Source organism: Pelmatolapia mariae, linkage group LG22 (assembly GCF_036321145.2).
Source record: "Pelmatolapia mariae isolate MD_Pm_ZW linkage group LG22, Pm_UMD_F_2, whole genome shotgun sequence".
In the NCBI taxonomy this organism is placed as follows: Eukaryota; Metazoa; Chordata; class Actinopteri; order Cichliformes; family Cichlidae; genus Pelmatolapia; species Pelmatolapia mariae.
The window spans coordinates 3,501,226-3,527,929 of NC_086245.2; the positions used below are offsets into that span (position 1 = coordinate 3,501,226).

General features: G+C 38.4%; 2 protein-coding genes across 2 annotated transcripts in view; one reads left to right on the plus strand and one right to left on the minus strand.

Annotated features, from left to right (window-relative positions):
* The window catches only part of LOC134619765 (collagen alpha-1(XIV) chain-like), a 176,532-nt gene extending 172,126 nt beyond the window's left edge, over positions 1–4,406 (plus strand). Inside the window, exon 48 of the mRNA XM_063465597.1 lies at positions 1,656–4,406. Within this exon, the coding sequence (XP_063321667.1) occupies positions 1,656–1,936 (281 nt within the window). The 3' untranslated portion in view covers positions 1,937–4,406. The remainder of the gene's footprint in view (positions 1–1,655) is intronic.
* A 2,901-nt stretch (positions 4,407–7,307) lies between these two features.
* Positions 7,308–12,009, minus strand: LOC134619914 (CD209 antigen-like protein C). Its single transcript, XM_063465682.1, has 6 exons — positions 11,853–12,009; positions 10,332–10,415; positions 10,143–10,247; positions 9,716–9,855; positions 8,158–8,264; positions 7,308–7,428 (listed from the first exon to the last, which is right to left on the minus strand). Exons 1-6 carry the CDS (start codon positions 12,007–12,009, stop codon positions 7,308–7,310), a joined length of 714 nt encoding a protein of 237 aa, XP_063321752.1.
* Between the last annotated feature and the right edge of the window lie 14,695 nt (positions 12,010–26,704).

Consider the following 26,704-nt stretch of genomic DNA (forward strand, 5'->3'; position numbering starts at 1 on the left):
ATAATCCACAACAGAATATTACTGAGACGTTCACTTATAATCAAACAGGGCTGTGCAATTCATTTGTTTTGTCTCGTGCTATAAATCCAATGCACCCTTTTTCCTTCCCAGTGTCCACTTTCACTCCTCTCTAAAACCTTAAATCCCTGACAGTCATGGCAGGTTTAATGTAGCACGATCAGAATTATTGCTGTGATCCAAACATCCCCACATGTTAGACCACATGTGACGGGAGCTTCAACCATGATGTGGCTTCAGTTAAGTTTGCATACGCTCATGATGGGCGGGAATGTCGTAGTAATTTGGAGCTTTTTAGGATTTCTGTGAACTGTTCTTTTTCCAGGCTGGAATGATTGTAAAGCTTAAATCTTTAATGACTTTTGGATTTGGGTCAAAAGTATGCAAACACCCAAAATAATATTTGGTTAAATATACCTTCAGGCAAGCTGCACCTCGACCAGATGCTTTTGTTAGCCATCAACAAGTTTCTGGCATATTTCTGACCTGATGATGGACCAATCATCCAGGAAGAATTGGGAGAGATTTAAATTTGTTGGTTTCCTGGCAGACATTCCTAATCTGTCTGTGGTGATCGACTCAGAGGCCGTTGACCATAATCATAACATTTTGTAAGAGATATATTGCTCCCAGTATTACGCAGATATGAATTACTTAGAGAACAACATGCAATTATATACCATCATCTGATCATCAGCAGATGTAATCTTAATCTTAATCTCATTATTATTATTATTATTATCATTATTATTACTTCCTATAGTTGTAGATCCCCAAAAGTCATACGTAGATTTGGTCCAAATAAATCTAGAGTGGCTCACTGAGGTGCCGTATACAAACAGCACTACTTTATGTGATGCATTTGTTGCTTGTTTTAATTTTTTGTTGTATTTTTTAAGAACAAGAAAAATATGGAATTATCAGCAGGTTGAAAACGACATACTGTGAACTTACATTGACACAGTCGTCCTCTCCTTACCTTTTCTTCTAGATTATGATCATCCAATTCCTCTTTTTTAATTCCCAGACTCCACTGACTTAATACAAACTCCTGTAACTCGTCCTAAACACTCATCTGCACGACAACTTTGAATATTTTTGCACGCTAAGTATCCAGATGCTTATCATTTTAAAGAAAATATTTGAAAACATTCAGTTACTTAAAATATGACAGTTTGAATGTCAGCTAATACAAAACTGATCTGATACTTGCTGGTAATACTTAGACATTTGTACAAATGTCTCACAAAACGTAAACATCAAAGCTCAATCTGACTTATTTAAAGCTTTTTATCCTAACGAGCCTCAATATTGTCAAATGACTTTCTAACCCTGACTCACAAATCCTGACTGGGTAACTCTAACTTCAAAATCCTCACTTTGTTAACTGACTCATAATCCTGATTTGGTTACCTTGACAACATAACCTTTGACCTGGTAACCTTTGGTAACCCTTGTCTCTGTGTCTCTGGCTCCTTCCTTCTTACCCACCCCCTTTTTTCTTGCTAACCCAATCAAAACCCTACAAATTGCTCCAAAACACTGCTTCCTGTGGTGGTGGGGTCGGCCATCTTTGTTTTGGGCTTTTCACTGCCTATCCGCCGGGCTGCTGGTTGGGTCATTGCCTGGCATCACAGAAGGCGAGGATGTCACTGACGGCGGCGCTGTCCCCGCAGTCCAACTACCACCCAGCGTCTTCCAGAACTACGGCGAGGTCGAGGAAGACGATCCGTACCGCTACTACCAGCCCAACTACCCGGCCCCTCGACCAGTGGCGCCCGATGATCCCGCACTGGCCCTGGGTGACATTGAGCTGAGATCTCCTGGTGTCTACCGCACCTCTCGGAGTGTGAAGGAGGAGGAAGAGAAAGTCGGGTCGAAGAGACGACTAAAGAGAGGCGCTGCGTGGACTAACTGAGAGGAGTTGATTCTGATTGGGCGGCTCGGAGCTGCTATGGACTAATCAACAAGTGCCTGATGTAAAGGATTTCTTATGGACATTGTAGAGGGACGGGAAGGGATACCAGTCGGGACTATTGTAACTCATCTATGCTACATTAAGAAAACTGTTTCAAAACAATTTACATTTTGTTTGTTTTTCATTTGTCAACAATATTGTTTGGAAATCGTCGGATCTTAAAGAGGGTTCATGTTTCACAGGTGAACTGTTCTCACAGACTGTATAACAAAGGTTCATGTAGCCACCAATGATGTTCCCCGCTGGTTTCTAACGTTTCATTTTGAATCCTGTTTGGTTTCCTGATACTGTTTAAAGAAGCAATGGTTCAGTCTGAGAAACCAATGGAAATGGTCAAAGGGTCGTGACCTCTCAGTTCATAGACAGCAACACATTAAAGTACAGTACCGTGTCAAAACTGGGCAAAAATACAGCCGTCCATTATTTTTAACTGCTTCAATAAGGATCATGGGGAGGAACAGAGTCTTTGCTAGTTAACACACAGTGAGTGGTCTATCACAGGGCTGTCGGCTGTTTGCTTCAACCAGTGGAATATTTAATTATATCCACAAGAAGGGAAACCAAGATAACAAGAGACAACAAGAGACAAGAGACATAACCACTTGTATAGATCCACATGTAGATATGACAAAAAAGGTTAAGTTGTAAAATGAACATTAGGAACACTGATGAACTTCTCATTATTCAGTCATTAACAGTTATGGTTTAACATGTACTGACCAAGATGTAAACGATCTAAATGGGCCTCAGAATGTAAATCTCTTTGAAGCAGAGTTTGATAGAGAATCTCTGCAGTCATCAGCACACAGCTGCTGGATTATCCCAGGCTTAACTTCACTGCTTTGAATTAAACACATCAAGAAATCTACGACTCCAGATACTCCATCTACCTTAATATCTGCAACATTAAATTCTGTTATTTACAAAGTAAACACAGCTTGAAACAGATTGTTGAACAATATAAATAAAAACCTGATAAATATCTAAATGTACCACTGCTTACCTTCAGTCCCTCTGATGATAAATGGTCCCTCAGCTTTACTGATTACAGTTTGCTAAATCATACACTGCTCGCTCCCTCAGTCCTCAGAACAGCAGCTGAACTGCTCTGAACTCTGCATCTACACACAGATGATCTAAACAAACGGAGCCTTAAATCACGTCCCACTTTATCATTTTTATTCTTTGTTGGTCAGTTGAATAAAAAAAATCCAGTGGTTTTAAATAAGACTGAAAACGACTGATTTTGACCCTAAAAGTTTAAACTTGAACTGTTTACTGAGGTCACAGATCGACTGAGTGTGGCAGTTTCCCCACAGACGTCTGTTTGTCAAACGCTGCCACCTTCTGGTCATCAGAGAGAATTTAGGGTTCAAGGCTAATCAGACGTAGAAGCTACATCCTTCTTTTATATACAGTCTGTAACTGTCCCTGTGGTCGTCTTAATCAGAGACTCGTCTGTCATTTATATTTTTAACCTGCTTGGTTAAGTGCCTCCAAACGGTCCAGCAACAACTTATTTTCAAACTGTCTCCTTCATTATTATTTCTTTAAAGCCTGTTAGTCTTAAAAGATTTTATTTTACTCTGTTGCTTCTCTGACAGAAAAAATAAAATAAAAATATCTAAAAGGTTTTGATTTAAATTGCAAAGTATTTGATGAAAATGATGTAATCTGTTAGTGTGTTGGTCCTGTCCTGCATCAGTCTGATTATTACCTCCAGTGTCTTTGTTTTAAAGCCTCTCAAACTTTGCCACCAGTTTCCAACTTCAGAACTAATATTTATGTAAAGTTTTGCATGTTTTTGTTTATTTCAGTTACCATGCAGTGTATCATTTTCTAATCATAGAGCCATACAAACATTTTATTGTTACATATTCATATTATTTTGTAGTGTTTGAGTGCAGGTATTGTCACAGTATTAAGCTCAAACTGGTCTCTGTGTTTGGGGAGGCTGATGAAAATATAAGTTGTAAAAACCGAGATTATTTCTGTGTAAATGTATTTTGGTTCAGTCTGTCAACCCACAGTTTTACTCAGAGAAGCAAATTTAACAAACTTTAGTTGAAAAAAAGTTATTTTTCACAACGCTCTCTGTTTCTTACTTGGTGTTTTTATTTAGTTATCACTTCATTTCTTTTCTTGTCTTTATATTCAGACTTTAATCCCTTTGGTCTCATTGTCTGAAAAAAATCCCAGTTATGTGGAGGACTGTGCTTTTATTCAACCTTGTGTTTGATGTGAGTTTGGCCAGAATTTGAACTTTGAACTTTCCTTCTTAGTGTTTTTGAAGCCTTCAGGTCTGTGAGGAGAGCAGTTCCCTCTACACCTCTGACCAGAATGTTTAAAAAAATAAAATCAAGGAATTAATTTATTTTTTACTGGTATTGATTTCTGAGAACAATAAAACTGAAGTCCAACCATCAGTGCTGCCTGTGTGTGTGTGTTGGTTGTAAATGTGTTGCTGGTCTTGTGACTGAACTGTGAAGTCTAATTAAACTTGAAGTGAGCAGGAAGCCTGTTGGAGCTGCAACAGCAGGAGGCTGACTGGAAACTTTCAGGTGAGTCGAAGTTTAAAATTACACACACATTATATTTGTTACCCACCAGACTATATTTAATATATTTAAGGGACAATTTACAATAAATGAAAGAGAAACTTGTGGTGATCATGAACATATGCAGATGTGATCTAGTGCTGGGCGATATGACGATATATATCGTGTGGACGATAGAAAAGTGTCTATCGTGCCATTTGTCTTCTATCGTTTCTATCGTTTCTAACCCGAATTTTACAAATTATTACATAAAATATATCATTAACCCTTTACAACCGGTCAGAGCAGGCACACTCCGTTTTCCCTAACTATTTTTAAATCCCTGTAGAACTGTAACCACGTAAGGTAGTGCAATAATGTTTTTTTTTTTTGCATATGAAACCGTAGGAGTTGTACTTACATCTTATTCCATTAGCTTGCCCTAGGTCACGGTTTCCTTCCACATATAGCTTTGCAAAAATTGCATAAAAAGCGCTTCTAGCAACAAAAACATAATATTCCAGACTTGCAGCAACAAAAACATAATATTCCAGACTTGCAGCAACAAAAACATAATATTCCAGAAACAGGCTTTGCCGATCCGATCAGCTGTTCATAACACTTCCTATGTTGGAATATAAGTCAGCGCAACTATCGCATGTCCGCCATTACCTGCCCGAAACCGGAAGTGACGTCACTTTTGCGGAAAATGTAGTTTTTTAAGCTTCAAAGTCTATGTTGGTGTTTTTAAAAGTCATGTTTGACTTTATGCTCTTCTGTATCGTTTCTGGGATGCTTAGAAGTCAAATTACACTGTTGGAAATAGTTTATTTTGATGCACATGCTGTTTTTTGCAAATTTGCATTATAATATTTATTTTCATTTATATATAAAAATTTGTGTATCTCAAAAATAAAACTATGAAGACACTCAAAATAAATAAATGTAAAGATAAGCTCTGGCGGACTTGGTTCTATGGTAGGTCTTAAAGGGTTAAATAGCCTGTGCAAATATATTAGTGTTGTCTTCTCACTATACATGCTCTTAACTTTATGCAAGAGAAAATAAAGTATAAAAAAATGATATTTTTCACAAAGAAACTGTCTTGTGGTTTTGCGACATGGTGCTGCTTTACATGCACCCGGATTTGCGACATACTTTACAGTAACTCAAAACAAAGACTGCACCCTCTCCACTCGCTGTTTACAGACTGCATACTTTCCAGATGACCACAGGTCAGGTGGTATATCGTGATATATATCGTTATCGTGATATAAAATAATTCATATCGTGATAAATATTTTTTCCATATCGCCCAGCACTAATGTGATCTGACAAATGTTCATTTAGGACCCATAAATGTCCATAACACCAATTCTGGGATCCAATGATCAGACTCCACCCTTCCCCACCTCTGACTCCTCCCTCTTCAACAATGTACCAGTCAGTCAGGTTGCAGCGCCTCCTACTGGCAGAGGGCCCACAGTCCTGTTAACACAAAGCTCAAGGTGGGATCCTGACGTCACATTCATGGGTGAGGTGAGTCTTGTTTTTCTCTTCATGGAGGTCACACTTGTTCACACTCATCCTTCGTTTCTATGTTTATGTTAAATCTACACTGACCTTTACCCCGTGCTGTGACCTACATGGCAGCCTGTGACCAGAGATGTAGCAACACAGTTTCCTCGGAGGGGGCTCTCTGCACCGGGGCTGTGATCGACCGTGGCTGCTGGGGCTCTGTGGATCCTCTCAGCCTGGCTGGGGGGCTTCTTTGCCGCCCTCCTGCTGTGTGCCCAGCCTGGAGGCTGCGGTCTGTGACCGGCTCCCGGTGCAGACGGCTCCCTGTGATAGTGTTTCCTCACTTGGCTAATGCGTACCCAGCCCAATTTTACTCTTTAAGTGTGTGTGTGTGTGTGTGTGTGTGTGGGGGGGGTGTATCCATGACCGTTTCTGTTAATGAGAGTGCGGGGGATGAGTGGGGTGGGCTGCTTTTAACCATGTAAAGCACTTTGTGCTACAGTTTGTTTTGTATGAAAAGTGCTTTATAAATAAAGATTGATTGATTGATTGATTACACAACCATGTTAAAATGCACAAAACATCTTCAGTTTAGAGCGAACACTTTTGGGACGTTGCAGACAATTACAGATTTTATTCATGTACATTGTTTCCTCAAATGTGTCCAAAGAGTGAAACATTTTAAATCTGACATTACATAAAAATATTTATGCAAAAAAATTAATTTTGTTGCTGAACTTAGAATTAATGTTTGACAGAGGTCACTGGTGGTGATTAGAGTCTTATCTTCCAATATTTATTATATTTGGAGAAAAAAATAGTTATTATTATTTTCTTTGTAAAAATAATGAAAAAGCATTAAATTGAAATTTAAAGGGTTAAAATCCTGAAAATATTTGACTATTTGAGCTTTTTGATCTGAAGTTGAAAAACATGAACAAAAAACTGAACCGTAGTTTTAGGACCAACAGACTGATGAATAAACCAAGTAAAGCAAAGTAAAGACAAGCTGCACTTTGACTTTTATTAGAACAATTTGCTGGAACTACAGAGTAATGAAGTACTTCAAGTTTTTGTGTGGATGACTTCCAACCTTACTGTACAGCACAGAGCACAGAGGGACAATATATGTAATCAATATATGATGCAGAATGAACAAGTAACAACTGTAAGCTGAGTCTGAGGCTCATGCAGGACATTTCATAGTGAGGTGTCTTTGGTTGGATTATTCAAACATTTACATCAAAGCACCAAACTCATTTCTCACACATGAAGATCATAGAAAAGGAAATAGTGTACTGCCTCCATGTCCCATCGTAACTACAATAAACTGCATTGTCATCTGACCATGGATCTCGCGGTCCATTTGCCCAGAACCTGTCAGAGAGATCAAATCTGATATTAAACTGGACTAAACTCATAACTATTGTCACATTCATATAAATATGAGTCTCTTTTGGAATATTTCCAATATTTCCTGTATTTCTTTGCCAGGTTTCTCGCCCACTTTCCCTCCTTTAGACTTTTCTCTGAGAATCATCATGCACACTAAAACAGCTTTCAAGCTTTGATGAATATGAAATCTTCCTGCTGTAAAAATGGAGAATAAAAAGAAGTCAGAGCTGACTTTCTGCTGTTTGAAACTGTTTTGTCAGCTGTTTACAGACATCACTTTGAAATGTGTGTCTATCAGGTCATATTTACTGAAGCTTCTTCCTTCATATGTTCTGAAGTTTTACAAACACCAAAGAAGAAGAGACAGGAATTCTCTGAAACAGTTTTTGTTCTGTGAGAAAAGAAACATTACAGCACAAAAAACATGAAGACAAATTGAACAAAGTGAAATGTGTCGGTCGCTGCTTTGAACATTTTTCAATCCTGATTTCTTCAAACTGACTTGTTGTAACTGAACGTCATCACAGACTGCAGATGAAGAGAGTTCAAGCACAGCTGTTCATTCAAAGAAGGATTTCTGCTTTTCTTTACACTCAGTTTGTGGGGCTGTTGGAAAATAGCTCAACTCATGTATTGCTGATCTATCTTCCAAAACATCAATGTTTCACTTCTAAATAATAACTCTGGAATAGAAACAAACTAATGTCTCACGTTTCTCTCAGCGCTGATCCGTCCACCCATTCCCATTTAGATCCTCCTGGTGTCTGTTTGGTGCTCAGACCAATCCAAGAGTATCCTCCAAATTCATTGATAAATTCCTGTTTGAGAAGAGACACAAATATTGTCTCCAGTCATAATTCAGCACTTCTGTTGTAATAACATCATCTTGTGAATATGTCTGAAGGAAGAATAAATGTGATGAAACTTTTCTTCCATTGTGCAGAAATCAGAAAGAGCCAAAGAATCAATGAATATCAGCTCCTCCTGTAGCTCAGTCAGTGTTGCAGTGGAATCAGTGTTAACAAATCATTTGATTCAGTTGGATTGAATCAGAAAAATAATCTGGATTATGAGGATTACTCTCATTTTATAACATTTCTGTTATTTCAATGTGTTGTGTTGACTTGGTTTCTAAGGATGATCTAAACTGGTTCCCATTTAATCCTGGTTCTTTAACTGCTTTGAATTTCTCTCCTTCATAATTCAATGTGAATATCCAGTTTGCTGTATTGTAATCTATCCACCTCCCAAATCCTGCAATCATTTCCTGAATGAATTCTCTAATCTTCTCTCATCTGTTCTTGTTCATATTGATAAAGTCATTTTAGTAGATGACTCTAATTTCCTTCTTGATGATCCCTCTAACAACACTGCCACACAATTGATGAACACTGCAGCATCATTTCATTGAGTGCATCATGTTAGCGGCCCCACACATAACGCTGACCTTCCACATGTCTGACCTACTATCCAATCACAGATGTATCATCTTTGACAGTCTTACAGTCAGTGTTGTCTTCCCAGAGACAAACTGCTGTCACTCCCATGTCTTCTAATGACTGTGAACATTTTTAGATTTCTTCACTGGCAACATCAACAGTATCAGGTCAGAGTTCAAGTCTGTACCTCTTCAACCGCCCCAAGTCTCTCATCCAGTTGTGTTGTTGGAGTTCAAACTCCTTCCTGCTGCCATCTCCCCCTGACTTCTCTCTATTAGAAATCAGTCCCTTTCCTTTCAGCTGACTTTCAAACAGCCAGAGTCTTTCTGAGTGAAATCAACCCTCCTTACATCCCACTGTTTTAAATCAAGTTGCTCGTCAGCTCCTTCAGATCTTTGATCAATTCCAACCTGCTTACAGACAAACCACAGCACTGAAACAGCTTTCATGAACATTACTAACCAGATTCTTCTGCTGGGATAAAGATGAACACTCCATTTGAGTCCTGCTTGACTTCTCTGCAGCCTTCATACTGTTGATGGTGCTCCTCTTATTAACACACTACAAACTGGCATCACTGGTGCTGCTCTCACATGGTTTTCTTCATATTATCAAACAGATACTTCACGATTCATATTAATCAATGTGTGTCCTCATCTGAGTCCCACATGCCTCAATCCTTGGACCAGTTCTGCTGGTTTGTTTATGTGTCTGTATGTTTGCACATGTATACTTATCATCAATGTGTGGCTTTATTCAAAGTATGAAGAACTTTGTAACTCACTGTCAGTTCCATCAAAGATCACACAGACATGAACAAACACACCCACCTGTTCCTCTTTGCTGTCTATCATCACCAGATCAGCTCCTCTGGTCTTACAGTGTTTCCTGCTCTCAGACCAAGTCTTTGTCTCAGTGGATTTAAAGTAACAGCTGCTTCCAAATCTCGTCCATCGATCAGGACACTTCTCTTAAAGTCAAAAACATGTTTTAAAGACAGACTTTGTGTCATGTTGTATCACATTAATAAGATCTCTAATTTCAGTCTGTAGTCAAAAATCTTTGGTCCCTGTCATTTTCCCTGTAAATACTTCATTTAAACTCAGGTTTTCTCTCTTATTCATAATTAACTGAAACTTACATTTATACAGAAAAACTGTTCCACAGCATCAAACATTTAGGATTCAAAATAAAGACACAATCAGGTTATCACTGTGTAATATTGATGTTTTCTATTAGTTATTCAAACTTTATTACCTTCTATCTTCTCCTTCAGCTTCTTCACTTCTTCCTGTAGCTGACTGTGGTTTTTACTCAGTTTATCATAACTGCTCTGTAACTGACTGTTGTGTCGTTTTGTGTCTATAGAAAAAACATGTTAAAAAATGTAAATATAAATTTTTCCTGACATTAGTATTTTCTTGTTTATTGTAAAACCTTTCAAACCTTGAAGTTCAGCCTGTTGCTGTTTGTGGTTTTCACTCAGTTTTTCATATCTCTTCTCTAGCTGAGTCATGTTGTCTGTCATGTCTTGAGGAAAAACAAAAGTTGAAACACTGAAATATTCTGAGAATATTCAGATGAGATTTTACACTCAAGTGTTCGCTTGTTTTTCTTAGATCCTTTCTTACCTTCATGTTCAGTTTGTAGCTGACTGTAACTGTGGTTCAGTTTGTTGTTTTCACTCTTGTTCAAAGCATCTGAAATATTTTAGTGAAACCAAAATAAAATAAAATAAAATGAGTGAAACATTGAACAGAAATAATCTTCTTCCTCTGCTTTGTCAAATATATCAATAAGAGTCAGAAACTTGTGCAGCCATTGTTCTTTAACATGTCCTGTGGGTGGAGGTGTTAGAACTACAGGAAATCTGATGAGCTAAATACGTATCAACTGTGAACAAAAACCACTGACAAGATTCAAAATAATTGTGCTTCAGTGTGGTGGAAGAAGGTGAAGAATCAAACAGCATTTTTACACCTTTAGTCAGAGATGTTATCTATATGCTTTGACTCATGTGACATGTGCCTGTTCTCACTGAAAATATGTCTTTTTACATTCAGTCAAAGCTGCTCTGAGGCTTCAACACTTCCTCATATCAAAGGTGTTTCCATGTGATCAGGTACTTCCTGTATTTGCTGTGGCAGAAGGACACGTTCTGGTTGTGAAGCTGCATGTTTGTTGGCTGCTGGGATTCAGTATCAGTCATACATTTATTTGCAGGAGAAGTTCAGAGGTTGTATCTTATCTTACAGCATATGGACAGGATGATGATCCCAGCTAACATCAGGAGGCACAGCACTCTTAGAGCCAGTGTAGCACATCTGAAAGAGCCCTTCTGGACTGAAGGAGGATTCTGAGTCTGTGGTCCTGTTAGAAAGCAGTGTGGATGTTGGTTTGTGGTTATTTCCTGTCACTCTGTGTTTAACCCTTTTACACATAGTGGTCACTACAGACTTTTTTCTTGTATTTGTGTCAGTGTTGATGGTCTACTTGGACATAAACCACTATATTGGACACTGATGTGTCACTCCATACCAAAATTCATAATTTTAAATGTATGTTGTCCACCTAAGTGGACATGTAAAAAAGTCTGTGAAAAGTACATGTTAAAAAAATGAAGCTCAAAAATCTTTTTCACCTAAAGATGAATAAAAATACTTTCCAAAAAAATCCAGATTGTATGAAAGTCTTAATAGACCTGTGGTTGTGGTTGTATCAGCTTAGCTTCATAAAAGGGTCTGTTGGCCCCAAAAATAAATAAATATTACATCTGCACTGTGACTAAAGTGCGTAAATGAATTTCCTGTTCACAGAGCTCAACAAACCAACACGGGAAAAAAAAACGTAAACTACAAAGGTTCATACAGCACATGGAGAAACAGATGTTTGATGAGCTGCAGTAATTTGGCATTAAACACTGTCTGAAACAAACTGGAAGTAAATTCATTTTTATAATTGACTTACCTCCTTCCTGTGACTGAAAATGATCATAAGTATCTCTGATCACATCTGTACTCTCGTAGATATCCACCTCCCTCTGCTCCCACTCTGCTCCGTCCTCCTTTCTGCTGTATCTCACCTTCTTTGATAGATCTGGTTCAGCATAAATATCTGAGGACATCTTGAGAGGACTGAGACGCTGAGCAGGAGTTTAAACTGTACTCTAACAGTCCTGCAGTACTGACCCTGGTAGATATCGTGCTGTTCTGTACTGATGCTGCTCTCAGTGTTTCTTGTCCAGCCTTCTGTCTACTTTCAGACAGGAAGAAGCTTTGAGCAAGTGGCAGCATGCAAAAAACCACAGACCCAAACCTTCATTTATTTAATATCCATAAAAACCTCCAGTGTGCCCAAACCCACAAATGTAACATTCATTATAATTATATTTGCAAAGCCACTCAGGGAAACATTCAAAACCTTTCGCATGAAACAAGAATAATTTCATTTTTCTTTGTTCAACAAAAGGTGAGCTCATGATGAAAGAAACCACAACCACATTCATGCCTCATGCTCACAGTGTGCACAAAGCAGGAAATGTCTCTTTGTCACTAACACCTTTTTCTGTTGCCTGATAGAAAACATGTTAAGTTGTTTAAGATTTCATGTGACTAAAGTTACTAAATTCTTTTTTTTTTTTTTAGTATTTTTCAGTTCATGAATAATAATAATGGATTACATTTATATAGCGCTTTTCGAGACCCTCAAAGCACTTTACAATTCCACTCTCACATTCAATTCAATTCAATTCAATTTTATTTATACAGCGCCAAATCACAACAACAGTTGCCTCAAGGTGCTTTATACTGTACAGTAGATCCTACAATAATAAATACAGAGAAAATCCCAGCAATCATATGACCCCCTATGAGCAAGCACTTTGGCGACAGTGGGAAGGAAAAACTCCCTTTTAACAGGAAGAAACCTCCGGCAGAACCAGGCTCAGGGAGGGGCGGGGCCATCTGCTGTGATTGGTTGGGGTGAGAGAAGGAAGACAGGATAAAGACATGCTGTGGAAGAGAGACAGAGATTAATAACAGATATGATTCGATGCAGAGAGGTCTATTAACACATAGTGAGTGAGAAAGGTGACTGGAAAGGAAAAACTCAATGCATCATGGGAATCCCCGGCAGCCTACGTCTATTGCAGCATAACTAAGGGAGGATTCAGGGTCACCTGGTCCAGCCCTAACTATATGCTTTAGCAAAAAGGAAAGTTTTAAGCCTAATCTTAAAAGTAGAGATAGTGTCTGTCTCCTGAATCCAAACTGGAAGCTGGTTCCACAGAAGAGGGGCCTGAAAACTGAAGGCTCTGCCTCCCATTCTACTTTTAAATACTCTAGGAACAACAAGTAAGCCTGCAGAGCGAGAGCGAAGTGCTCTAATACGGTGATATGGTACTACAAGGTCATTAAGATAAGATGGGGCCTGATTATTTAAGACCTTGTATGTGAGGAGCAGAATTTTGAATTCTGGATTTAACAGGAAGCCAATGAAGGGAAGCCAATACAGGAGAAATATGCTCTCTCTTTCTAGTCCCTGTCAGGACTCTTGCTGCAGCATTTTGGATTAACTGAAGGGTTTTCAGAGAGTTTTTAGGACTTCCTGATAATAATGAATTACAGTAGTCCAGCCTGGAAGTAATAAATGCATGAACTAGTTTTTCAGCGTCACTCTGAGACAGGATATTTCTAATTTTAGAGATGTTGCACAAATGGAAGAAAGCAGTCTTACATATTTGTTTAATATGTGCGCTGAAGGACATGTCCTGGTTAAAAATGACTCCAAGGTTCCTCACAGTGTTACTGGAGGCCAAGGTAATGCCATCCAGAGTAAGAATCTGGTTAGATACCATATTTCTAAGATTTTCAGGGCCGAGTACAATAACCTCAGTTTGATCTGAATTAATAAGCAGAAAGTTAGCGGCCATCCAGGTCTTTATGTCTTTAAGACATTCCTGCAGTTTAACTAATTGGTGTGTGTTACCTGGCTTCATGGATGGATAGAGCTGCGTATCATCTGCATGTTAGTGAAAATGTATGCTATGTCTTCTAATGATACTGCCTAACTATAGAGAATTCTGCCAATTAGTATAACTCAGGAGTGTTGATTCTTTTAAACTAATATAATCATCCTGCTGTAACCAGGTTTATGTAAGCCAGAATAAATCTGTTTTGTTGATCAGTTATTAATTGATCTACTAGAAGGACTTAGAGACCTAATGTTTAATAATCCACATTCTTCATTTGTTTTTTGTTGGTTTGGGTGCAGACACAGTCTCTAAGTGCACGGGGTTTTGGGGAAATAACACTACATGATAATAAAATTTCTCACGAGTTGTGATTGCAGCCAGAATCAGCAGATACAGAACTCCCAGGTTCACTTCAAAACCTCTGAAACTGCTTCTTTTCCCAGCTGGAAGCTTCTTCTGAGTGTCGTCATCTAAAGGGAAAAAAACTTTTTTTATATAAATTACAGATTTCTTTTAAATTAGATTTTTAATTCTGGAGCATGCCTTAATTAAGTGGATCTGCCTTGTAGTAATAATAACATTTCCAACAAGTTCATCTTGTTCATTTGAGAATTACAGGAAATCAGATAATATGGTCTTCTTGAGGTAATCATGCTAGATGGAAAATTATACCTTTAGTTTATTCTCACATGTATCGATTCTGAGTCTTCATCAGTGTCTGACAAACCTCTTATAAAGCAAAGGACAATATTATATATCATATTTTTATTTACTTTTCCCTTTATACAAAATAAAACAAAAAGAAAAACCACAAAAAACAAAAACAACTACCACAACAACAACAAAAAGAAACAAAAAACAAAAACACAATAAGCAGTCTGAGACATGTAAACGGAAAGCTAATACAGTATATATAATTCGGTCTACCACTCATTTACACATTTGTCCTGACAAACTCAACCCGCCATTGGAGTGGGGCTGCCCCCCTCACTATGGTTTTCTTCAGATCATCAGGTAAGTAATCCAATAGCGGGCGCCATATATCCAAAAAAATATCATCATTACCACTTAATTTTGCACTCAGTCTTTCCATTGGTAAAACTCTAAAGATTTCTTTATACCACTGAGTTATTGTTGGTGGTTTTTCATTAATCCAATTGAAAAGAATACATTTTCTTGCCAAAAATAAACTACTATGTAAATTATTGTATTTGTTTTTATCTGGAAATTTGTTCAGAGTTGGCAGCCCCAATAGATACTGAGCTGGATCTTTTTGTATTCTGCTTTTAAATATACCTTTTAATTCTTTTGTTACACAGAGCCAGAATTTTGAGATTTTTGAGCAAGTCCAAAGACAGTGCAAGTAGGACCCCACCGCAGATTTACATTTAGTACATTGTGCTGACCTGCTCGGATCAATTTTATTCAGAAAAATAGGCGTTCTATACTGTCTATGTCAAATTTTATATTGTATTTCTTTAAATCTGTTACTAAGAAATAAATAATGCACAGATTGTATGCACTCACTCCAGGCATGATCATTACAATGACACTGAAGGTCACCCTCCCAACTCCTAATCAGTTTTCCAATATTATGTTTGTTATAACCTTGTAGTGTATTGTAAAACTGTCTTCTAGTACTATTATCTGCATTTAAATGTAAAAAGAAATTTTCCATGGGTCCAAGTTGCATTGTATTGTGCAAAGTATCAAAACTTGAAGTAATTAGGTGAGGAGCCTGTAAAAATGCAAAAAAATCCATTTGATGTATACCATATTTCTTTTGGACCTGCTCAAAAGACATACAGACATTCCCATCAAACAGATCACCCACCACACGTATTCCTGCACCAAACCATCTCTGAAATACTGCACTTTTCATTCCCGGTGTAAAGTGCCGATTATTTATAAAAGGTGTTAGATAACTAAGTATAGGATTACTTTCAGTGTATTTATTCATATCACGCCATGTTTTTAAGTAAGTATCAATCATTACTTTGTTATGTTTTTTAATATATTTACTCACTAATTCGCTTAGAAGATTAAATGGCGAACATGTCCAGGCTTTAAGGGGATTCTCTGTCTCTTTTAGATATGCGTGGATCCATTCATGTATGACTCTACTATGACATGACCAGTTATACAGCAAGATGTTAGGAAAGGCAAGACCCCCTCTATCTTTGGGCAGCTGTAACGTTTTCATACTTAATCTGGGTTTCTTACCCCTCCAAATAAACCTTGCCAGATCTTTTTCAATTTCTTTTACAATTTTTTTGGTAAGAGTTATCGGGAGCATTTGTAAAGGATATAAAAGCTGTGGCAACACATTCATTTTAATTACATTTATTCTTCCCATCCAGGAGACCGGGCGATCCATAAATCTAGAAAGATCTTTTTTGACGCTTTTATGAACTATGTCTATGTTCTGTTTCAATATACTTCTTAAATTAGGTGAAATGTGTATCCCCAAGTACTTAAATCCAGAACCCGACCAGGTAAATGGGATATTGCATGTCATAGGCAGATTTCCCAGTGGCATAGCAATAGTTTTGTTCATATTAACCTTATACCCGGACAAATATCCAAAAGTTTCTATAGTAGACATTACAGAGGGTATAGAATCCTGGGGATTGGTGATAAACAGCAGAACATCGTCTGCGTATAGTAAAATTTTAAATTCAAATCCTTGAATTTGGTATCCAGATATACTTTGATTATTTCTAATGGCCTCTGCCAGTGGTTCAATTACTAAAGCAAAAATTAATGGGGAAATCGGGTCCCCCTGTCTTGTTGATCTCTGTAAACAGAATTCTGATGATTTAATACCATTTACTACAACACATGCTTTTGGGGTGACATATAACAATCTGATCATGTCTATAAAGCCCCTGCCCAAGCCAAATTTCTCCATCACAGCAAACATATAAGTCCACTCAACGCGGTCAAAAGCTTTTTCCGCATCAAGTGATACAACAAGTCCTTGTGTTTTGGTTGCCTTGGAGTGTTCTATAATATTCAATAATTTTCTTATGTTTGTAATTGATTCTCTATTCTTGACAACTCCCGTCTGATCTGCCTTAATAAGCTTAGGTATATAAGTTTCTAGTCTGCTAGACAATACTTTGGACAAAATTTTGCTGTCAACATTTATTAAATGGGGCGATAGGAAGCACATTGATCAGCTGGTTTGTCCTTCTTATGGAATAACGATATGTTTGCAGAGTACAGTGTATTGGGAAGACTTCCCCTTTTAATAGAGTGCAGATACATGTTTAAGAGGGGTATAGCTACTTGATCCTGGAAAACTTTATAGAAGTCTGGACCAAAACCATCTAGGCCAGGGGCTTTCCCTCCTTGAAGAGATTTAATTGCTGTCAGCACCTCTTCTTGTGTTATTTGTTCACCAAGATGAGCTCGATCGCCTTCAGACAAGTTGGTAAATTGAGTTTATGTAAAAAATTTTGGGTATCAATTAATGTGGCTGTATTTTCATATGTGTATAATTGTTTGTAGAAATTTTCCATTAATTTAACCAGTTTATTATTTTCATATTGATTCTGTCCTCTTTTATCTTTTAGTGATGTTATAGCATGGGTTTCTAGTTTCCCAGCAGCCAAACGTGACAATAACCGCCCTGGTTTATCTGCCAACTCAAACAGCCTATGCTTAGCATAGAATATACTGGCCTCTGCTTTTTCAGTCAGAAGTTGATTCAGAGCTGATCTAGTGGCTTCTGTTTTTTTCAGTACGTCAGGTGAAAAATTTATTTTGAGGGAGTGTTCTAAATCTGCAATTTTTTTTTCCAGGTCCATTTGATGTTTTAAAGATTCTTTCTTTTTCGCTATACTGTATGAAATTATAGCGCCACGTAAGTATGCCTTCATTGTCTCCCAAAGGACAGAAGTATTTGTGTTTTCATTATCATTTGTCCGTAAAAAAAGATCAACTTGTTCTTTTATATAACTAGAATTATTTAAAAGTGATGGATTTAATCGCCAACTACATAGAGTTGAGTGAGCTTCAGAAGGTGAAATATTTAAATGAACATCTGCATGATCAGAGAGTATGCGCGTGCCAATATCACAAATACTAACTCTGTTAAGGACCTCCCTCGAGAAAAGGAAATAATCAATACGGGAGAAACTCTTATGTGAATTAGAATAAAAAGTATAATCTTTTTCACCTGGATGAAGAGTTCTCCAAACGTCTATCAGCTGCAAGTCAGAACACAGCCCCTTGATAGCTTCTCGCTTTTTGGATACTGAATTGTTGGGTGGTGGATTTTGATCCATTTCTGGGTCTATGCTACAATTAAAATCTCCTGCCAGAACAGTAAATGTTGTCAAATTGACAGATATTTCTTTTATAAGTTCTGAGTAAAAATTTTCCTGATATACATTCGGAGCATAAATACAGCCTATCAGAACAGATTCCCCATATAAACGTCCTATTATAATAACAAATCTACCCTGATCGTCTTTAATACACTTTGTAAGAACAAATGGGGTATTTTTATGAATTAAAATTGCAACCCCTCTCTTACTTGATGAAAAGGAAGAGAAGTACACCTGCCCCACCCATTCTCTCTTTAGTTTTAGGTGTTCCACATCTGAGAGGTGAGTTTCTTGCAAGAGAGCAATGTTAGTTTTCTCCTTCTTAAACCAGGTCAAAATTTTCTTACGTTTAATAACATTGTTTATCCCTTTAACATTCAGGGAAACATACTTTAGACCAGACATTGCAGGATCAGGTTATTTAGATTATGTATTGTGGTAACGACAACAGAAGTATCAGCCTCATAGTTTAACTTATAAAACAGATTATGCTCAGATCTACTCAAACACCGACAAAATATAGACAAAAACAAAAATCTGGGTACTGAAAAATAATATTCCTGCAATAAACATTTATATCGTCCCAAAAACAGGGTTAGACCAGTCCCAGAAAATGTTCCTTGCTCCCGAAGATTGGAAGGAAAGCAAAGGACAATATTAATAATGATACTTATGAATAATCTTATTATTATTCTCTTCATAATTTGCTCACAGGAAGACTTGTTTTGAGGTCCCAGCCAAGCAGGCATAGAGACCACTTAATGATCCCCTGGCAACCACTGGTTGCTAGCTAAACTGTGCGTTCCTCAACCAGTTTCTGGGTGGTTGCTGGCAGTCACAAAAAGGAGTTGGTCACACAGAGATGCTGCACCATAAAGTTCCTAGTATTGCAACAGTTGCATGAAGACCCTTGCAGAAATAGAAACTAATGTGTCAACTATTCACAAAGCTGAATAAAAGGTGCAAAGCGAACATTTAATTCAATTCAATTTGAATTCAGTTTTATTTATATAACGCCAAATCAAAACAACAGTCACCTCAAGGCACTTTGCATTGTAAGGTAAACACCCTACAATAATACAGAGAAACTGCAACAATCAGACGACGCTCTGTGAGCGAGCACTTTGGCAACAGTGGGAAGGAAAAAACCCCTTTTGACAGGAAGAAATCACAGGCAGAATCAGGCTCAGGGAGGGGCGGCCAGGTGATGGGAGGAAGACAGATGGTAAATGCACCAATTCTTCTTTTTTTCTTTTTTTTTCTACTCTGAGCACTCAAAGCACTTTATGCAACATGACTCATTGACCCATTCACTGTTGGTATCTTGCCCAAGGAAATTTAGCATGCAGACTGGAGCAGCCAGGATTTGACCACCAACCTGTCAATTAGTAGATGACCTGCTCTACCCCCTGAGCTACAACCATCCCTAACTGCTCTAATGGGTGATGGCACTATGAGGTCTTTAAGATGAGATGGAGCCTGATTAAGAATTTGTATGTGATGAGCAGAATTTTAAATTCGATTTAGGATTTAGCAGGGAGCCAATGAGGAGGCAGTGTTGGAGAAACATGCTCTTTTTTCTAGTACCTGTCAGTACTCTCATACTACTCTACTACTTTTCAGGGAGTTTTTAGGACGTCCCGATAATAATACAGATACAATAATATTGATAATAATAATTACAGTAGTCTGGTCTAGATGTAATAAATGCATTAACTAGTTTTTGCCATCCTTGTGAGACAGGATGTTATTCTGTCTTTTAGACATACTGCGCAAAGGGAAAAAGCAGTTTAACTCTTGGTGTGTGGTTTGATAAAGGTGGGTATCATCTGCACAGCAGTGGTAATGTATGCTATGCTTTCTGATGATACTGCCTTACAGAAGCATGTATAATGTAAACAAAACTGGTCCTAGCACGGAACCCTGTGGAACTCCATAATTAACTTTTGTGTATTAAGAAGATTCTTCTTTAACATTCACCTTCAACCTAAAAGTTGAACCTTTTAAAACAAACTGGCTTTGGCAACTTTAACCCTGAAGGTAAATGTTCTCTGTTTCCAGTTTGCATCACACTCGATGCAACACACTTGATCATTTCCACATAAAGTTTGCAAGACCATGGGAATCTGCCAGCAATAGTGTACAAAGGCCACCAATGGGTTACTAACTTGTCTCTAGGCCTGCTTCACTGAAGCCTAAAAATAATTAATAAGATAATTGGCTCTGAAAACAGGACTTCAACTTGTTTTCTGAGGTTATTTGTGCTCCACACAGTTTCTAGCAAGAGTTTGTTTTTAAACTTCTGCTGGAGAGCTCCTGCTGGATAAGCCATTAGAGGAGACTTGGACAACTCCAGGCCTCACAGTCCGGTGTCCTGCAGCTTTTAATAGACATCAAACAGGAAGTAGCAGCAGACCAAACCACAAACAGAGGGGCCAACTTCATTTCTGCTTTGCATTGTGGTTAGCAGACTTTTTACTGAGAGCACATTTAAAATAATAATAAAAAAAAGCTTAAAAGTTATTTATAAATGTAACTGGCTGTTACAATACAGAAATAGAAAGTAAGCCAGCAGCAATAATCTGCATATAATACCTTTTTCATGAGTCTTACTGGTTTCATGACTCTGTGCACATCATAAGTACATAGAAGCACATGAGTGTCACAGGAAATGTGTTTTTAGATCTTTTTAGATGTTTAAGCCTCTTTCAGCACTTAAATATAAATTCCATAGTTCAAGGTTTAAAAACCTTGAACCTTGAATCCATATGTGGATTTGCAATCTTTTTGTTTAGTATTAATATTTAATCTCATCATCAAATGTCACCACAGGGGGGCAGCATAGAGAGTTTTAGTGTAGCTGTTCAGCCCTATAGTAAGAACAAGAAGACTGATGGAATAAAAAAGCTTCTTCCACTGGTGTAACACACAGGTTTGTATGAAGTCACACTAACTAACCAGCAGTAACCCACATTTGATCAAACTGCTTTTATACGAATACGTTTATACGTTTTTGTTACTTCCTGTTTTATTTTGATAGTGTTACGGTCGCTGACCTCTAGTGGCTCTCCCTATGTGAGAGAGCTTTTTCTCTCCCTCCTGTGTTCCAGAGGTGCAGTGGTTTGGGCAGCAGGCTGTAGCTGTGTGTGTTTGAATTTACAATTTTATCATTTCTTTTTCACTGTGTTATCCCCCACCTTAGAAAACACTTCGGTTTTAAGTGGTGCGTAACAGATCGTCTCTCATTTTGTGAGTGTTATATTCATGTCTCATCAGTCAGATTCTGTTCAGCTGTGTTCCCCAGGTGTGTCCACTCTGCACTAATCTCATCCTGAGTATATATTGTCTGTCTCCATCTGGTCTCTGTCATGTTGTCCTATCAAGCCGTGTTCCTGTGTATTTCATGGGTTCTGTGTCCTCCCACTTGTTTCCCAGTTCCTTAGTTTCTGGTTTACTTTGCTGCCTGAGGTTTTGTTAGTGATGCCAAGATGAAGCTTCATGAAGTACTGAAGCTTTCCATCCAACTGGCCCACTTATGAGCTGAAGCTTCATGATGTGTCATTTGCTCTACTGTGCCATCAAGTGGACAATAAATGTAAACCAGGCAACGACATAATGACACGAGTTGTGTGTGTATAGCTTTAAACTGAGTAAATGAATCATGTTTGTTATGCCAATACATACATGCTGAATATAATCTTAATCTGTCTTTATGATACAATGTCCAGGTCAACATTTAATTTGTTTTTGTCTAATAATAACTTTTCCACTGTGCTGGGCTTCAGTCAGTTTCTCTTTTTTGAGATGATTTCACCTTTTATAGAAAATACCCTTTCACAGGGCACAGATGAAGCAGGTGTAGCCAAAGAAGCAACAACAAGTTTATACAAGTTGGGATGAACATTTTCTGTCCTTCCCAGTACTCGTGGGGATTCTCCAGTCTTCCACTGGTTGGTTCACTCAGGAATGTTTGGACCTCCACTGTTGTGTCTGCAGGACTGTGGTGTCCAAGCGATGCCAGAAAAACTGAAACCCTCCCAACGCTTTTATATTTCATGGTTAAAATGAAAACTGAACACAACATGCAGATAAACAGAATCAACTTTCTGGGTTTGTTGAAAGTTTATTTAACAAATTAGACGACCAGTATTAATTAAATTTATTTATTCATTCATTCATGATTTAAGTTTATGAATTCTACTCTTTCACAGATATTTTTTTAGTGTCTTTTTTGGACAGAGACCATTGAAACAGTACAGAAAGTGGGGGGAGAGAGAGGGGCTGAGCTGCAGCACAGAGCCTGGGCTGAACACAAACCTGAGACTCTGCAGAACTTTTTACTGCTGCTAGTTTTTCTGTCCTGACAGATGTGATGATCTGATCTGTGCTCTGTGATGTGCTGAAGCATAAAAGTGTTTGCAGACTTCAGATTGGTCACTGATGATGTCAGACGTGCTGTGGTTGTTTTTCTAAATGTGTTCAGAAATGTGGGAAACAATTCAAATACCCTGAAATATCTAAAGATTCAAAGTTCTAACATGGAAGTATTTCAGGCACCTGTGTTCGCCTAAAAAAGTCGGGACAGCAGCTTCATCTAAAATGCAGTGTGGTCTTTCAGTCTGATCCCCGCATGTTTGTATGTCGAATTTTTCTTTTATTTGAGACATGTGGTGATAAACTGATGTGGAGACTGTGCAAGTAAAGCCTTGTTTTGAGTACATTTTCTTCACTGGTTTCCACTTTAGGCACTGAAAACACATATTAGACACCAGTTATTTATTTTGTGATTTATATAAATATACTTCATATAAACAGTCAACACGCAGTAAAATAAACATCTAAATATGTATTTGTATCTATTATTTCACATCCACTAATCTGAAAAATAATGATGCTGCTCTATGTTCACTATATCTCAGCACCTGTTTGTGTCACTTCTTCTGATGCTGCAGACCGCTGTGTTTATTTTATATTTGAATTGGCCTTTTATAGTTTTATTCTATTGTTTCTATTTTGTTATTCCCGTCTAAGAAAGACATGGTACAGAGAGAGTGGAGCTGCCTGTAGCTGTCTGTGGTGCTGAAGCTTTCAAACATTTCATACCAACACTGACTACAACTGTGACCACAGGGGGGCAGCATAGAGCCAGAGAGTGTTAGTGTAGCTGTTCACCCCTATAGTAAGAAAGAAGAAGACTGATGAAGGAAAAAGCCTCTTCCACTGGTGTAACACACAGGTTTGTATGAAGTCACACTAACTAACCAGCAGTAACCCACATTTGATCAAAGCAGGGGCAGAACTGTTATAACAGGTTATAATGTGTCATCACAATTGTTGTCAATCCAAACACACTTTCTGATTTTTGCTGTTTATTGTAAAAGAACAACACACTTATGGTATGACCTAATGCTGTAGTACAAAAACAACTATACAAATGTGAGCTCAGTGCAGACTAGATGCTGACTCACTGTACCATCCTGTGGTACAAAGTGGTATTACATGAGAGTACAGGCTGCATTAGCTGCTTAGAGGATGCTCACTTCAGTTCATATATAGATGTGTTGAACATGACGTCAGAGCTGTTTTCTTCATATTCTGTTGATTTTGTTAAAAAAAACTTTTACAGTGGTTCAATTTAAACTGGCACTTAGAGCTCTGATATGCCTCAAAGAAATTGTTTGGCTTCACTCTCGTCACTTACAAAAGTAAAATGCAGCTTTCATTTAAGTAATAATAACACGATAATAGAAAAGAAGCATTGTACTGTAGTGAGTACTTTAACATTTAGCAATTTAAGTACTCTTACTTGGAATTAAGTATTGTTTTAAAGCTGTATTTTAATATATTCACAAAAGTCTTGGTTCAATTCATAAATCAGGAGCAGGTAATGAAATAGATAATGCAAGTTAATAAAGAAGAAGATAAATACTAATTAACTGATTGTGTGAGGTGATATATCTAGAGTTACTTAGTGCCTCTGGTCAATAACTAATAAAAACTGAAATAATTCCTTTTCAAGAGGAAAGTATGGTGGCCCTGAAAGGCCAAACGGACTGCAACTTAAGAAAACGCCAGCAAGAAGAAAAACGCTGCAAAAGCACACAAAACGAAAACGGAAATAGGAAAAAAGAAAACAGAAATAGGACAAAACTGATGTCCAAAAGCACAAAGAAGTGTTTCTGGGCAGACAATAACCAGACGGACCAGTTGCAGGAACAAAAACATGCTAGGTAAGTGTGTTTTAGGCTAATAGTCAAGCCAACACACTTACCTCTCATCTTTTCTTTCCTCACAAAACCGACAGATCCTCCACTTCTTTTAAGTGTCTCCCAGCGCAATTCGTAGCATATTTTGGTTCCTGCAACTGGTCCGTCCGTCCTCTGCAATTCCTTAACCTGGGTAAAAATACTGTGAAGTGTTTAACCTCACAGAGACTCCTCAGATGATAAAACACAGGTACAAGGCTTCATATCTTCAGTCTAAAAGTGCAGGTATGAGTTAAAATCCATGTCATGGGAACACCTGTGAGTACTCTTCTCTTAGGAGGTATTTAGGAAGTGTACATCCAGAGCTCCATCACAGGCCCACTCACATATAATGAGTTCTAGACACTGATCTTGATTCATGTTGAGATTTAGGGCTGGTGTGAACGTGACCTGCAGTGACCTCTGCTCTCCTCGTGCTGTTTCAGGGGGTTCCTGGAAGACCCGGAGGTCCAGGGAGGGAAGGACCTCCAGGACCCAGAGTGAGTCATAACAGACACACTAATAATGCAGCTGTTTGATAAGTTTGTTGTGAGCAATGGCGCCTGTGTTTGGCTTTGCCGCTGCTACAGCTCGTTGGAGGCGACAGTATAGTTTTTCACTGTCGTCACTTGTCGTTTACAATATAATTTTTGCTCTTTTGTATTCTGACTTTGCTTCTGCTGCTTTAATTTATGATCGGGATACACTTTTAAACATCAAAGACTCAAAGGAGAGCTACTGTGACAGCTGGGACAGCTACAGAAAAACTTTTCCTCCTCCTCCTCTGGTGTGTTCCTCACCTGAGTGCGTGCTACTGTGCACAACCCGCAACATTTCCACCCTCAAGAGGCGAAAAAGGGGAACGAGGGTCGGCGTTCAGGTGAAACGGAGAAGGTACCGGAGGCTAGCTGCTTGGCTGTGGGGTGACTCTCGGTGCCTGCGACCTGTTCCTCTCCTGTCGTTTGCTGGGGATGTTACGCCGCCGCCGCCTGGGACCCGAGCCCCATGGCTCGAAAACAGTTTGCTCACTCTGTGTCCGTCATTCATTTTCCGTTTTGCTGGTGACAGCTACGTCTGCTCATCGATCAAGGTTTTTCCCAACTCTGGAGTCGCCGCCCTGCCCGGCAGGACCACAGGTGTGCACAGGTGTCTAATTCAAGCGCCGCTGCAGTCAGCTGTAGATTTCGCAGATAAACCGTCAACAATTCGGTTCGCCCTGCTTAACGTTCGCTCTATAACGAACAAATCATTTATTCTAAATGATCTTTTTATTAAAGAGTCTCTAGATTTTATGTGTCTGACTGAGACGTGGCAGCAAAATAAGGATTATGTCCACTTGAATGAAATCTGCCCGTCTGGCTGTTCTGTCATTGGAACTCCGCGTCTGTCAGGACGTGGTGGAGGACTCGCTGTTGTTTACCAGGACAGACTCACATGCAAACTGATGTCCTCGGACTTCTTTTCTTCATTTGAGTCACAGATGATGAAGGTCGGTTCTCTGAAAACCTTTTACTGTATTTTAACCTATCGACCTCCTGGACCTGCTGGGGTCTTTCTAACTGAATTTAACGATCTTCTGACATCGATCATTAAATTGGAGAAGGTTGTAATATTGGGAGACTTCAACCTTCATATTGATGACGCTTCCTGTAACACTGCTGCTGAGCTCATCACTATCACTGAGTCTTTTAACTTTAAGCAGCATGTTTCTGGCCCCACACATACAAAGGGCCACACACTGGACCTTGTTTTCTCCCTGGGTTTAAATATATATGATGTATGTGTGGAGGATGTCCAAGTGAGTGACCATAGCTGCATATTCTTTAATTCGTCATTTTACGTGGATCCTTCACCTCCTAAATTGATGATCCAAAGGCGGATTATAAACCAGGATGCTGCTGGAAGGTTCACTGCCATGTTTGACCCTCGCATGGCTCAAAATGACGTTGATTCACTTATTTTGTCTTTTAACAATCAATGTAAATCTATTTTAGATGCGGTGGCACCTCTGAAACAAAATGTTGTCCATTCTTCACATTGCTGTCCTTGGATAAATGAAAATATTCGAAATTTTAGGAGATATTGTCGCAAATTAGAACGTTTATAGAAGGCTTCCAAGCTTGAGGTCCATAGGATACATCTCAAGGAATCAATTTTCTTACTTAATGACATGATAAAAAATGCCAGAACTGAATATTTTGCTAATCTAATAGCTTCAAAAAAGAAAAATCCCAGAGTATTGTTTGATACAATTAAGAACATTGTCTC